This window comes from Bos mutus, chromosome 17, assembly GCF_027580195.1.
Source record: "Bos mutus isolate GX-2022 chromosome 17, NWIPB_WYAK_1.1, whole genome shotgun sequence".
In the NCBI taxonomy this organism is placed as follows: Eukaryota; Metazoa; Chordata; class Mammalia; order Artiodactyla; family Bovidae; genus Bos; species Bos mutus.
Window position 1 is genome coordinate 7438443 of NC_091633.1, and position 15717 is coordinate 7454159.

At 54.4% G+C, this 15717-nt stretch overlaps 1 protein-coding gene across 2 annotated transcripts in view; it reads right to left on the bottom strand.

The window, feature by feature from the left end:
* Positions 1-15717, bottom strand: part of KIAA1671 (KIAA1671 ortholog) — a 185265-nt gene that overhangs the window by 112552 nt on the left and 56996 nt on the right. For both annotated transcript variants that reach the window (XM_070385948.1, XM_070385947.1), the window contains 2 exons: positions 11797-14541; positions 3960-4094 (listed from right to left, as the gene is read on the bottom strand). In XM_070385948.1, coding sequence (XP_070242049.1) covers positions 3960-4094; positions 11797-14541 — 2880 coding nt within the window. The remainder of the gene's footprint in view (positions 1-3959; positions 4095-11796; positions 14542-15717) is intronic.

Sequence of the window (15717 nt, forward strand, 5' to 3'; positions counted from 1 at the left end):
AGCAGTGAAAGACAAGATGCAATTAACAAATGAAATTAGCCACCTGCCAAGAGGACTCCTGGGCTTCCTGAGAGTCCAGCTTGCCAGCCAGTTCTTCACCACTCAGCTCCACCTCATGCCCTGAGGACTAGTCCATCGTCCGCACTCACCCAGGCAGAGGGGTCACTCTGCTGGGCCAGCTCCCACCCGACCAGTCCCTTCACCTCAGCCTCCCTTCCCTTCCCTCGCGCACAGCAGGCCCACGACGGGATGAACTCATCATCAGATGAGCCAACAAATGCGGACCGACGGGTTTGGGGACTGGAGAGAACATTCTTGAGGTTCCCAGGGGCCCGCCTGCCTGCCCATCACAGGGAACCCCCAGAGCTGGTGAATCTGTGCCTTCACAGTCATGGGAGGGGCATCCGGGGTGAACTGAGACTCAGGGTCATGGTCCGAGACTGAGTCAGTGTTTTACGATCCGCAAGTGCAGGCCAAAGGCTCACTTTACAAGGAAACGTGGGCGCGCCCACCCACCACCACCCCCAGAGAAGGGAAGGAGGAGATGGCACGGGACTCAGACCTGCCACCTAGACCCGAGGTCCTAAGGGTGCTCCTGGGGAAGCAGGGGACCGGGGAGAACCCTGGCCGCAGAGTCAGAGCTCCAGCCCCAGCCCAGCCAGGCTGCGGGACCCTGGGTCAGACACCTTCCCCTCCCTTGCCGCATTTCCTCAGCAGCCAACAGCTCCTGAGATTGGAGACAACTTCCTGCTCTATCAGTAGACATTCAAGAGAACATAGGGGAATAAAAACAGCTGGCAGCAAATCATAACTAACAACACAGCAACAGCAGGTACATCTATCAGGCAGTTCCTTCTCCACCAGGCGCTGTGCTAAGCACTTTATAAGCACCAGCTCGTTTCAGCCCTGTCCTCCTACCACGATGTCACAGAGTACTGAGACGGTCAGCAGCTGATTAGGAGTCTGGACTCCAGACTCAGACCTTGGCAGAGGCACTTACTAGCTCTGAACCTCAGTTTTCCCACCTGCAAAATGGGGATAAACTAGTGTCTAAGCCCCACAGTAAGCACCATGGTGGGTATTGTCATTTCTGTGATTCACCACTTTACAGAGGAGGAAAAGAGAGCCTTGGAATGGTAAATTCTCTGAAGCGGCTGGCAGGGACCAGTCTGACCTCATGCTCAGGGTCTGACGAGTCAGGGGTGGGTGGGGCTCTGTAGATCAGCAGGGCATCAGCCTTGGTGTGACCAGGCACCCTTTGGATGGTGGCCAACCCTGTACAGGACAAATGTCACATTCTCAGCTCAGGGGCTTGGTCGGGTGTCTTGTTTCCTCATGAGCGAATGTCCCGAGCACCGCAGGCTCAAGAGGTGAGAGGGGCTGGCAGGCTGGCCTGGGCCACAAGCACAGTGCCGAAGCAGAAAGGGTCTGGGGCCAAGGCTGGAGGCGAAATAGGCCCAGTGTCCATTCCAGCTGCCCCCGCTTTCTGACTGTGGCCGGAGGCAACTGGCTTAACCTCTCTGAGCCTCAGTTTCCTCCTCTGCAAAATGGGATTCATATTCCCTAACAAGAGAGGGGGACTGGGGATTGACAAGGCTTGGGGCACAGGCTCAAAAAAGGGAGATGGACCTGAATCTCAACTGGAAACCAACAGAACAGAGTCATCAATCAAAAGTGACGGAGGTAATAGCAGACGGCGTTTATCCACTAGTGAGAGGCTCTCCAAATACCCCACGGGGTGCAAAACACAGGTCTAACCATCTCCGACCTCCAGAGTGGCAGGGCAGCCATCCGGGCCAAGGGGGGCTCAGGGACCCCAGGTGTCATCTGCAGGGTCGCCCTGGCCCCCTCCTCTGGGGGCCTCAACTTCCCTGTTCATAACGAGAGAGTTGGCCCAGGTGAGGAAGAGGGGGAGGAGGGGAGGAGGGAGAGTGAGAAGGAGGAAGAAGGGCAAGGGCCGTGGAGGAGAAGGAACAGCCATCCCTGCCGCCAAGGCGTGAAGTGGGAGTTTACTCTTCTGAGCACAGAGCGACTTCACGTCCTGCCCACAAACTACTCTTGAGGCCACTTAGGGCCATCCTCATTTTACAGAAGCAAAAACAGGCTCACTGGGATCCATCAAGTCACCTGCCCAAGGTCACAGAGTGCCAAAGCCAGAACTTGAACCCACTTCTTCCAGCCTCCAGAGCCCCAGCGCCCCAGTGCTGAAGGCCCCCTAGTCAGGATTTTGGAGGCATAAGAAAGCAAGGGCACCACCACCGCCTACTGGTGATCACTCCCCAGAACTGCAGGCGTCAGTCCCAAAAGCCGGGAACCAGCTCTGTCTGGTTCAGGCTCAGTACCCAGACCCAGACGCCTCCAGGGTAGAGGTGATCAAACAGACTGCAATGGGGCAGAGGCCTCTGGGGCCAGAGGGAGGGAGCCAAGGCGAGCCACCCAAGGACTCCACGGAGAAAGAAGGGCCAGCAAGCAGAGCCTGGGACCGGGATGCTGTTCCCTCCATAACCTTTGCCTTCTCTCTCCCTCCCTCTCACACACACACACACACACACACAATCAGATAAGTTGAGTCAGTGCCTGAGAGGGAGTGGAGACAAAGGTGAAAAAGGAATCAGCAGCAGAGATCTGGACACTTGTGAATCTTGTGGGGCTTCTCAGCCAAGGTCTGAGTCCCTTCACGGGCAGTCACCCCCAGCGTCACTGTCAGCTCTTGGCGAGAATGCTGCCAGGGGCAGCATCTTCACCCCATTTTACAGAGGAGGAGACAGAGGTTCAGAGAAGTGAAGTTTCTTGCCGGTGGTCATAAAGCTAGAAGGAACGGACCTCAGATGTCAATACTGCCAGATCCCACGTCTCTGAGACGGGGGACCAGGCACAGATGACCACTGAAATGCACGGAGTCCTGCAACTCAGAATGACCTTGGGCGTGGAACTGGTGGTGTTCATTTAAAAAGACTTATCTCAGATGTCCCCAGGCAGGGCCCAAGGCCTGGGAGGGACTTTAGGAGAAAAGAAGAGCTCAGCGCATCTCCAGGGATCATGGAACAAAGGTGGAAAAAAACAAAACCAGAAAAGAAAATCACGGAAATCACAAGTGGTGAAGCCCTGGAACGCAGCTGGGGACGCTGAGGCTTGGGCAGAAGGGGGCTTCCCTGGGGTCCTGCTGCCTCATTTACCTGCCTCCTCTCACAAGTGAGGAATCAGGCTGAGAGGGAAGAAGTGCTGGCTAAGGAGGGAGCTCACTGACAGCCAAAAGGACACACAAAATAATCATCATGATAATGGTAACGTAACAGTTAGTGAAGTGTTTCCTGTGTACCTAGGACCAAGCCAAACACTTCTCAGGGTATCTGAGTCCCACATTAGCCCATAAAGTAGATGCTATTATTATACCCATTTTACAGATGAGGAAACTGAGGTCAGACGCCCAGCTCCATGCAGAGCCAGGATGTGAATGAACCCAGGCAATCCAGCTGCAGAACCAGCCCGATGCTGTTGTCCTCCCGTCGTTACCACACCACCGGTTACTGTCTGAATTACGACGCGCTGGGCCCTACACAATTTCACTCCATCCTCCCAACAGCGCAAAAGAGACAGGAATCACAGTTTTCCCAGTGACCAAACTGAGGTGCAGAAGAATTAAGCGAGTTGTTCAAAGAAGCAGAGATGGTGCCGGGATGTGAATCCAGGGCTCTCGAGACTCCAGGGCCTGTTCTCCTAACTTCACGGTGCCAGATACCAGGGGCTGCCCCTCCACAGAGGGGCAGAAACCCACCAGAGGGGAAGCTTCCCCGGCAGAGCCGCCAAACACCGTCTCATGTCATGACACGAGCCACAGTCCAGCCAGGCCACAGCAGGATCCCGGATGGTCACCGTCCCGCCCTCGCCCCCCTCAGGCCCTGGGACCAGCCTGGGACATTCCCAGCAGCGTCCGCTCCGGCCACGCCGGCATTACTCACCACGAAGGGCCCGCTCCTCCTGTCCTTGCAGAAGCTGTGGCTCCTCCGGGGGCCCACGGTTGCGGGGCTCACCTGCCGGAGCGGAGGCTCATTATCCAGGAGGGCACGCTCCCTCCCCAGGTCCCTTGGTGACACCTGAGATGCAGGAAACACAAGAAGAGGAAACTTGACTGGGGCTTCCCCTTTGGCAGGAAGAATATGTCACACTGAGAGGGGCCATGCTGCACCTCAAAGGGCGAAGGGCAAGGGTGCCCGATGCCCACCTCTGCTCACCCCTGCCCCACATCCATGGTGGGTGGTCCACCTCAAATGATGGTGGCTGGGGAGGGGGGTCACATATAGGATCAGCAGGTCTAGGTTCAGCCCAGCCTCAGCCACTTCATAACTGTGTGACCTCGGGTGAGTGCCTTAACTCCTCTGAGCCTTGACCATGTGAGGAAAGATCCATAACACTAGTCCTCAGCTTCTGGGTTCAGGGCTGAACCAACAGAGGACCAGCGCGGGGAAAGGGTGTGAACTCGGAGCTGCCACCAGGGGGCGCACGTGCGTGAGACCTGGGAGCCTCCCCGGTCCCTGCCATCCCCCCGCCCCGCGTGTGAGGAGCCCTCTGTGAATGTCAGCCACTGGTAACTTCTGGTGGCCTCGTTACAGACATCTTTCCATGTACCCGAACGCGCGTGCACATGTGCGCAGATACAGAGAGAACCAGTACACGAATACGATGGAGGAGGTGCGCTGGTGTGAATCTTGTTATTTTTATATACAAGGGGACACAGTCACAGGCCAGTAAACATGGGACTCTGGAGGGTGCATCTTACGGGCCTCACACTGTCCCTGCGCCGACAAGAAAAGAAAGGCCCAGAGAGGGGAAAGTGAAAAGAAAGTGAAGTCGCTCTGTCGTGTCCGACTCTTTGCGACCCCTTGGACTGTAGCCTACCAGGCTCCTCTGTCCATGAGATTTTCCAGGCAAGGGTACTGGAGTGGGTTGCCATTTCCTTCTCCAGGGGATCTTCCCAACCCAGGGGAGGCATCTGCTTAAGAACACACAGCATGAGCAAAGGGCAAGGCTGACCCCTTGCCTCACAGCCTCTTCTGTGATGTCTTATGAGACCCTCTGGTTCTCCTCTGACCTCAAGGGCTGTTCCTTCCCCAACTCTGTGCATCTCAGAGGGACGTGTCAAGACGTGACCCAGGCCAGCCACACGGCCCGCTCACCCACTTCTCGTCATGCCCCGTGGCTTCAATAAATCCCATCTGGACTCTGTGTCTCCGTGCTGGGACTCCGGGCTTGCCGATCCCACAGCCCGCTGACCATGTCTACTCACTGCCCATGCTGGTCTGAGACCTCATGTGCCCAAAACAGGCCCCTAGATTCCCCCCTCCAATCGCGCGTCTTCACTTTGCTGGTCACTGGCTGGGCAGGCCAAGACCCTCGGGCCGTCCTCTATCTACCTCTCTATCCGATTGACTCTGCCTTCAAAACATGCTGCCAGCCCCACATCACATACCATCGAAGTCAACTCAAAATAGATCAAAGACCTAAATGTCAGAGCCAGAAAGAGGAAACTCTTAGAAGAAAATACACACTTGTATCTTCTTCACCTTCGTGGATTAAGCAAGGGTTTCTTAGATAGAACACCAGAAGCTCAAGCACTGAAAGCAAAATAAATTGGACTACATCAAAATGAAAAGCCCTTTGGTGCCTCAAAGTGCACTGTTAAGAAAGTGAAAAAAATGAACTAAAGTGAAAAGACAACCCACAAAATGGGAGAACATTCCTGCAAACCGTTATGTCTGATAAGGCACCTGTATCCAGAAAGTACAAAGATTAATTACAACTCGATAATAAAATGACAAATGGTCTTAAAAATAGACAAAGGGTCTGAATGGACATGACTCCGACAAGGCACACAAGTGGCCAATAAGTACGTTAAAGGATGCTCCAACAGGAAATGCAAATCAAAACCACAATGATCACTGTGCAATATATACAAATACTGAATCACTATATTGCACCCCTGAAACTACTATAACGTTACAAGTCAATTATATCTCAGTTAAAAAAAAGAAAAAAACCACCGTGAGATACCACTTCATACCCACCAAGATGGCTAGAATCAAAAAGATGGATGATAACAAATGTCAGTTGGGATGCAGAAAAACTAGAACCCTCACACACTGCTGGTGTGAATGTAAAACTGTGCGGCTGCTTTGGAAAACAGTCTGGCAGCCGCTCAAAAGAAGAAACTGGAGGTATTACCAGTGACCCAGCAATGCCTCTCCCAGGGAGACAGCCAAAGATATGAAAGCATATGTCCACACAAAAACTCGTCCATAAACGTCCATAGCCGCTTTCTCCATGACAGTCAAAGAGCTGGAACAACCCAGATATGCCTAATGCTGATAAATGGATAGATAAAACGGGGTGCATCTATGCTGCAGAATATTATTCAGCCATGAAAAGTACCGATATATGCCACAAAACGGATGGCCCTTGAAAACTCTATGCCAAGTGAAAGAGGTGAGTAATAAATGACCACTCTGTGTGATCTGTCCAGAAGAGGCAAATATATAGACAGAAGGTAGGTGAACGGCTAATTGGGACTGGAGAGTGTTAGGAGAGCAGGCAGTGACTGGTCAGTGTGTACAGGGCTTTCTAAGGGGTGACGAAGATACTTAAAACTGAATGTGATGATGGTTGCAGAGCTCTGTGAATATACTAAAAGCCATTAAATTAACTGTACACTTGAAATGGGTGAACAGGGACTTCCCTGGTGATCCATGGCTAAGACTGAGCTCCTAAAGCAGGGGGCCTAGGTTTGATCCCTGGTCAGGGAACTAGATCCCACATGCCAAAACTAAGATCCAGCACAGTCAGATAAGCAAATAATAAATGTTAAATAAATAAATAAGTGAGTTCTTGCATGGGCCATGAAAATTCTACATCAGTAAAGCAGCTACCTTGGAGAAGGAAATGGCAACCCACTCCTGTACTCTTGCCTGGAAAATCCCATGGACAGAGGAGCCTGGTAGGCTACAGTCCATGGGTTGCAAAGAGTTGGGCAGGACTGAGCAACTAAACTTTCACTTTCAAAGCTGCTACCCAGCTTCCTTGGTGGCTGAATGGTTAAAAAAAAAAAAGAAAAAAAATCCACCTGCCAATGCAGGAGACCTGGGCTCAATCCTTGGGATGGGAAGATACCCAGGAGAAAGAAATGGCAACCCACTCCAGTATTCCTGCCTGGGAAACCCCATGGACAGAGGAGCCTGGCAGGTGGACAGGACTTAGCCACTAGACAACAATAACAAAGTTGCTACCATCCCCCCAAAAAGAAGCTGCTAACCCCTCCACGGCCACCACCTGGTACAAGCCCTGTCACCTGTCTGAGGCCCTGGCAGCCTCCTCACAGGCCTCCCTGCCTCCACCCTGACCCAGAGAGCAGTCGGGGGGTCTCTCTGAGACACAGACGGTGGCAGCAGCGCTCAGAACCCTTTGGTGGCTCCCCTGCGCTCTGGCCCCTCCTTGCCTCTCCAGCTCTGCTCTGGCCAGCACCCCCGGGGCCCACTGGGGTGTCCCCAGCATCCACAGGACCCATCATCCCCACGCTGGGGTGTCTCCACTTGCCGCTCCTGCCTCCTCGCTGCAGACCCTGGCCTGCCTGGGGCTCCACCATCACTCCCACAGCACCTGTCAGGTCACTCCCTTAGAAGAAGGGGGTGCCGGGGAGATTACTCTGTCTCCCCAGGACTTACCACTCTCTGAGTGATCCCACCTCCTTGCTCGGCTTGCCCGTCTGAACCGGTGCTGTCCACTGGAACATTCTGTGACCGCGATGACGTTCTCCATCTGGTCTGCCCAGGGTGACAGCCGTTTCTCAGTGTGACTGAGAAACTGCATCTGGGTCTTAGTTTTAACTGACTTACGCTGAGAGAACCCCACATGGCTAGTGCCTGCCGACGGACAGCACAGGCTGAATCGGTGGACTGGGTCCTCCTGGCATCCCTGGTGCCCAGAACAGCCAGAGGTGACTCAGCACGCACGTACCTGAAACTAGTCTTTCTTGAAATGAAATAAACCATTTGATGAAAGGAGATACTATAACTGGGCCTGGGACAAAGTTTTGATAAATGTTAAGTGAAAAGAAGAAAGAAAGAGGGAGCGAGGGAAAGAGAGGAAAGGAAGAATCACCTTAATCGCAATCACACCCCATGGTGGGGCCCATGAGCAGAACTGGCTGTCAATCAAGGAATCCTCATCCCAGGAAGCAAACATGTGCCTCAAGATGCTCCGTGGGGCCCTAGAACTCAAATCAACCCAAAGGTACATCTGCGAGAGCCTTGATAAAAAAGCCTGGGCTCAGTCGCATAACAAACTGCTTTGCAGCCATTAAAAATATTAAGGTGATGATGGACGCACTGTTTCTCACTGTTGGAATTTTTAAAAGCACACTAAATGAGTATATATGAAAAAACACTAACTCAAAAAGATACCTGCACCCCAATATTTCTAGCAGCACCATTTATAACTGCAAAGGTATGGAAGCAACCTAAGTGCCCATCAACAGATGGATGGGTAAAGAAGATGAGGTACATCTATGTGTGTACACACACACACACACACACACACACACACACAGGGACTACTACTCGGCCATTAAAGAGAATGAAATGTTGCCATTTATAGCAGCGAGGATGGACCTGAAGGGTATCATGCTTAGCGAAGTAAGTCCGACAGAGAAGACACATACTCTATGATGTCACTTGTATGTGGAATCTAAGAAATACAACAAACCAGTGAGTATAACCCCAAAGAGGGAAACTCACAGATCCAGAGAAAAGTGGTGCTTGCCAGTGGGGCGGCAGCGGGGGCGGGCACCATGAGGGTAGGGGAAGGGGAGGCACAAGCTGTTGGGCATAGGACAGACTCAACTGGGTATTGGACAACACGGGGAACACAGCCAATATTCTGTTATAACTGCAAGCCGACGGTAATCTTTAAAAAATTGTACAAAGCATTAAAAAATTTTTTTAAATGCACGGGGAAAGAACTGAACAAGTTGTGGGACTTTCTGTAGAATGCTGCCTTGTTTCCGTACGACAGGCTGCGCTGACCGATCTGTGCTGGGACCAGGGTCCCTCAGCCTGGAAACTACGTCGAATGCTCAGGGCAGCAGGATTCTCTGAGCTGGGAGCTGTCCTGTGCATTGTAGGAGGTGGTGGAGCTTCCCTGGTCTCTACCCACTGAGATGCCCGGAGCAAACTCTCCTCTGGTTGTGACAACAAAAAATGCCTGAAACTTTGCCAAACATGCCCTGGGAGCCAAGCTGTCCAAACGGCTGAGAACCACCAACAGGGCTGGAAGGGTGGGTCCAGAGCACCAAACTCCTCACTTGGGGGAGCTTTCCATCCCAAACCTTATGTTTCCATGACGTTTAAAATCTTGCCCAAGCATTCACTATCCTTGCAAGAAAAAACATACAATTATAAAATCAATGCATATATTGATTTATAAGCCACTCTGGAGCGTCGGAAAGTCTCCAAGGAGATTAAGAATCCTAGCCGTGTCTGCATCTGGGGGAACTGGAAAGGAAAGGGGGGTTCGAGGGGGGACACGCTTTTACACACATTATACGCTGGTGTGCTTGTGTGTGCTCAGTCGTGTCCGACTCTTTGTGACCCCATGGGCTGTAGTCCGCCAGGCTCCTCTCTGTCTGTCTATGGCATTTCCCAGGCAAGAACACCGGAGTGGGTTGCCATTTTCTCCTCTAAGGGATCTTCCTGACCCAGGGATCAAACCTGGGCCCCCTGCATTGCAGGCAGATTCTCTACCACTGAGCCACTTGGGTTTGAATCTTCAACAGCCAATATTTTGCCCTTCAGTATTACCCTTATTTATGTTTTCAATGTCAAGAACCCAAGATCCTCGGGCAGGAGAGAAGAGAAACGGGGAGCTGCTCCAAGGCTTCCCAGTCCCCGTGGTGAGAAAACGGATCGCCTGACAACAAGCGCTCCTGGGGCCCTGGCACCCCGGGCGGGCGTCCAAGGCTGGGCTGGGGGCCACTCCGTGAGGCCCCTGAGCTGGGGCTGGCACACAGATGAAGTGTCGCGTTTCCACGGCCTCTTCCCTCTTGCGGGCTCCCACAACAGCCTGGACGGGGTGGGGGGTGAAACCCTCAGCGCATCTGCGGGGCCCTCGGCCCACCCGCCCATGCTGGATGCCTTATCTCCTCCCCGCCTAGTGCAGTGCCTCAAGGAAGGAATCCCTGTTGACTCCTAACTCTGGAGGGGGAAACTGAGGCTGGGGGAAGCCAGCACCTGCTCTGCACACAGCGGAGCCCGTGAGTGGCAGAGCGGAGATTCCAACACAAGACCGAATGTGGTCCCTGAAAGAGACGTGGGTTCAAAGCCACTCTGAACCTCAGGTGAATTCTCCTATCACTTAATTTCCACAACCTCCCTTTTCTAGGTTGGAATGGCAGGGGGGTGACCTGGAGGGGCCCTAAGTCAGTTTCCACACTGGCCACAGAGCAGACTGTTTTTTTTCTCACCTCTGGACCTCTGCCCACACTGTGCTCCTACCGAGGATGCTCTCACCTCCCATGTATGTCTGACCTCTGCACAGAGATCAAAAGCTTCCCGAGAGCAGACTCCATGCCTCAGATTTCTTCCCCACCTCTGTGATCCCAAGGGCTCAGGTATCAGGTCAGACCTGGGTGCAAACACCAGCTGTGCTGCGCTGGTGCTGTGTGATGTGGGGTAAGTTACTGAACTTCTCTGAGCCTGTGTTTGCTTCTCCTCTTCTGAACAAGATGATCGCACCTGCAGCAAACGCTATGGGCGCCCTGCCCGACACTCAAATACGCGCCAGTGTCGCGTGAGGATTTTCCTCTCCGCATCTGGGCATGGCACCAGAAATCTGAATGTTAACAGCCCCAGACGCAGCCTCAGGCGAGGACAGAGGGAAATGTGGAAACAAATGCCCCAGGTCCCCTGACCCCTGGACAGGATCGCTCAGAGGCGACCTGTGCAGTTCCCACGGGTCTCCAGCAAGAACGAGCCTCAGGTGCCCACAGCTTTATCACCTGCCTTCCCTTCCCTGCCTCACTTCTCCCCCCCCGTCCCCCCGCCCAGTTCCTCTGGGATCACCTCCTGAAACATCCCGCAGGCGGCTGCTTCTGGAGAAACCCAAACCAAGACAATCCCTCTTTCGTGGATTGTCCTGAGGCTCACGTAAGATCGTCACTCAACAACTTCCCCGTGAATGATCACGAAACGTCAGTCGTGGTACTGGAGTCTGGGATACAATGATGGACCTGGTGCAGCATACTGGGCAACAACAGGCGCTCAATAAAGGATACCTAGTGTCATCATTCTAGGACAGGGGTTTCAAACTGATAACCCCACGGCTGTACACAGAGCTGGCAGACAAGTTTTGTTTGAACAAAACAGCATTTCTTTTTTTTAATGCATTGTCCCCATTTCATGACGGGGGAGGGGACTACTGGCCAAAATGTGGATCTTTCAAATTCTCTTGATAAATCAGATCTGCCATCTCAGGACCCCTCTCCCCACTTGTTGAGAGCCAGCTGGGACTGTGCAAAGGTTGCCCCCTTCAGAGACGGCTGAGCAGTCCATTAGCCACAAGCCCTACCACTCCCTAGCACCTCATGCCCAGCCTGACTCCACTCATCTCCAGGCCCACCAGGCCCGCTCCTCATGCCCCGCCTGACTCCACTCATCCCCAGGCCCACCAGGCCCGCGCAGGTCCTGAGTTTGAGGCCTCTGGCCTGCGTGTTTCACCGGCATTTGAGAAAACTGCAACAGCCTTCGTACTCACCTTTTGACTGTCTCGATTCCCCGATTCCTGCCGACAGAGCCCCGTCTTGGTGTCTCTAGCCTCCGCACTCTCCCTGGGGAGACTGGGCCTCCCTTTGGGCTGCTCCTGCCTTCTCTCTCTGGCTTCCTGCATGATGGACAGGCCCTCTCGGATTTTGAGAGGCGGGCCTTTCTCCGAATAGGCCCTCTTGACATCCAGCGGTGACCTTCCCAAGTCCCGCAGGTGGTCGGCCCACGGGACCACACCGCTCTCCTCGCCCCTCCCCGGGGGTTTCCTCGGGGTCCCTTTCCTCTGGTCGGCGGGGGACGACCTGGGCTGCACACTGGCCCCACCGCCTGGATCAACCCAGGCAGTGGCAGGCTTTGACTCAGCCGAGGGATGCTGGCACTTCGCGCTGTGATGTTTACTAACAACGGTCTTCTTCTCATCCTCAGGGATCCCCGAGCCTTTTTTCCGGGGGCCGGCGGCAGGACCCGAAGAGGCCCCTGGATTCTTTTCAGGAGGAGCCGAGTGAGGCGCGCCCCAGAGGGGAGAGCTGACCTTGTGCGTGGCTGCCCCCGGCGTCTCTGCCAGGTACTTGCCGGAGCCAGGAGTGGAACCAGGGCTGGTTTCGGCAAAACTGGCCTGTCTCTGGGGAGCCTCGGCTTCCGGGCGCTCCTTTAGGCTCCTCCGTCTCTGATCCGCCTCATCTTGTGGCCCGGGCCTCTCGGGGTCCGAGCCCCTGAGCTCTGCGGGTGAACCCGCCATCCACTCCTGAGCCTCCCGCGGGCTTCCGGCTGGCGGCCTCTGATACTCGGCCATCAGCGCATCGATATCGAGGACGCTGGACCTGTAGCCGGCCTTGGCTTTACCTGGGAACGTCTCACTGACCGCTTCCGTCTTCCTTCGGCCCAGGAGCTCGCTGGCTTTCGGGGGACTTCTGAAAGCCGGGGGTGTTTGGGGAGCGCCGCCAGGGGACGTCTTGTTCCCGCTGTCCTTCCAGCCGTTCTGAAAACCACCGCCGCCTTCCGGGCCCCGACGAACCCACACGGCATCGGCGTCGGAGATCCTCTCACCGGGGGAACCCAGAATCCCGTCCCCGAGAGACGCCGGATGCTCTGTCGGCTTTGGAAAGCTTGTGTGCTCGCGTTCTCTGCCCAGGGCCCGGTTTTTACCGCCCACAGTCTCCAGCAGCTCTTCACGGTTCAGAGGAACCGAGGTAGGGGTGTAAGAAAGAGGGGATAGGGGTGGGGCTGCTTTTCTAGAAGGTTCTGTCCAGTTTTCAGGCCCCGGCCTAACCACGTTCTTGGCTTTCTGAGTGTCGGGGATCTGATAGGTCACAGCAAAAAAAGTCGCCTTGGGTTCTACAGGCGACCCCTGCTTTGCTGCAGGAAGAACCCAGTCCAGTGACGTACCTGGGCTCCCCTGCCGGGTCCCCTCCCGACCCGGGAGTAGCTGGGGCTTTCCTAAGGCACCCGGGGCCGTGGGGCTCAGGTGGTCCCCTCTTGGCTCCGCCCTGGACGAGTGCTCTGGGGGCAGGAGGCTGAACTCATCGAACTTCACGTCATGGGGCAGGGTCCGCCGCCTCCATCTGTCCAGCCTCTGGTCGCCAGGGCTCACCCTCCGCCTCCTGGCTTCGGGCTCTTGGCTGCCAGCCATGGCCAGGGGCCCCGTCTGCCCCGGCACGTCCGCCTGAAGCTGCACTCGAGAATCATCGGCTTCATCCCTGGCCCTGGGAAGAGGCTCTGGAGGCGCCCCCCGGGGCGGAGCCCTCTCCCCCGGCTGGATTCCGGCTCCTTCGGTTCCCGGGTGCTGGGCCTCCAGGGTAGTCCTCGCAGAGGCGGCCTCGGGGCTCGGCTCTGTGCCTCTCCCTTCGCTGAGCCCCACGGCGGCTTTGTGCCAGCTCACGGCCACCCCGCCTGTCCATCTGGGTGACGGGCAACTGCCTCCATGCGTGTCCTTAGGCTCTCGGTGGAACTCGGGCTTTGGCCCGCTGACCTCACGGGTCCCTCGGGCTTCCCAGATCAAACTGGCCCTTTGGACGGACCCCACCTGGCCCTCCGGCCTGCACTTGGGGTCGGCGGGAGTCATGGCATGGGTGACCTCCTGGGAGGGCGGGGGCCGAGACCGGCTGCTGCGGAGAGTCAGGGCCTTTTCCTCGGGCGCCGTGAGGACGGCCTCGCTGTGCGCGCGCTCCCCGACGGCATGCACGACGTCGTACCTGGGCTCAACCCTCTCGGGCGCGGGGGCGCTCTCCGGGAGCTTGAGGAAGGGGTGATGGCTGCCCTTTTCGCTCCCAGGGTGCCTTCCCAGCAGGGAGGACACGCGATGCTGTCTGGGCTCACCGCTGGAGAAGGCAGTCCCTCCGCCTCGCTCCAGGTCGGGATCTTCCAGCCACTCTCGCTTTAGGGCTGTGGTTTGCGGGAAAGAGCTTCTGGGTCCAAGGAATCTGGATCTGGGCTCCGAGACGTTGGCCAGGTCCGCGGGGGTCGTGGCCCAGGGACTGCGTCCCGAGGGGGCGGTGATGGTATGCTTCTCCACGTGATTCTCGAACACCGTGGCCCATACGGTCTGGAAGCTTCCATCATCATCCGGGGTGCCCTCGGAAGGGCTCCGGGCGCCCACCGCGCTTTCACCCCGAGCGCCGCCGGGGACACGGTCAAAACTGTCTTTCCGCTCTGTCTGTCTGGGTTTCTCCCTGGGGAGGCCAGGCTTCCAGGGGCTTCTTGTGACAGATGTTCCTTCCACGCCATGCCTGTCCTTTGGCTGGGAAAACAAACAAAAAGAAACAATCCATTTATTTAAAGATTAAAAAAAATTTTTAATATTTATTTGTAAAAGTTTGCTACAACATTATAACAAATTCAATGAAGTTTTTTTTTTTTTTTATGTGGACCATTTTTTAAGTCTTTATTGAATTTGTTACTATGCTGCTTCTGTTTTATGGTTTAGGTTATTTAGAGTATGGATCTCAGCCCTCCTGGCCAGGGATCAAACCAGCATCCCTTGCACTGGGAGGTGAAGTCTTCCCCATTGGGCTGCCAGGGAAGTACCGAAACAATCCAATATAGGTCAAAGGATTTGAAATGGAAAGGAAGAGGTGAGGTGACTGAAATCACAGCAGTGAGAAGCCATCCAGTCTTACAGACTGAACACAGCCAGTGAGGGAAAACAGGCACTCTCGCCCCCGCTGGCGAGCAGACAAACGGGCACCGCTCTTGAGCCATTCAGTGCGTCTGCCGTCACTTTAAGATACTCATTTCCTTTCATCCAGCCGGTTTCCTCCCAGAATCCCTGCTTTGCCCACGTGCACAAGCCTACCTGAACAAGAAAGTTCATACAGAACTGCCAGTGAAACAGAAGAGCCTAGATGCTCATCTGAAGGGCTAAATAAATTTTGATATATGCTAACAGCTGACTACCACACAGGCACTTGGACCTACAGAGAGGGTGGCTCCCAATGTCCTAAGATCTAAGGACACTTAAAACGCTGTTGTGTTGATGGAAGAAAAGCAGAAGGAGGAACTATGTATTTATAATAAAATACTGTTTAAAAAAACTGTAGGGGTGTGTGCATGTATATACATATATACATGTAGATAAACAGTGGAGAAGAGATATCAATCAATCTGACCAAAAAAAAATAAAAAAGAGCATTGGTTCCATTTATATTAAAATCTAGAAAATGCAAATGAATCTATAGTGACTAAAAGCAGATTGGTAGTTGCTTTGGGGGAGGAGGGGGCAGCTGGGGGGGAATTACAAAGAAGAAACTTGCAGGTGCTGGAAATGTCCTCTGTCTTTATGGTAATGACGGCTTGACAGATGTACACAGAAGTCACAGTTCATCTGCTTTTACACTTTAAATATGTCCAGTTCACTCTATGTCTGTTATACCTCAATAAAGCTGTTCAAGAACAAACTGAGCTCAAACCAGGGCTC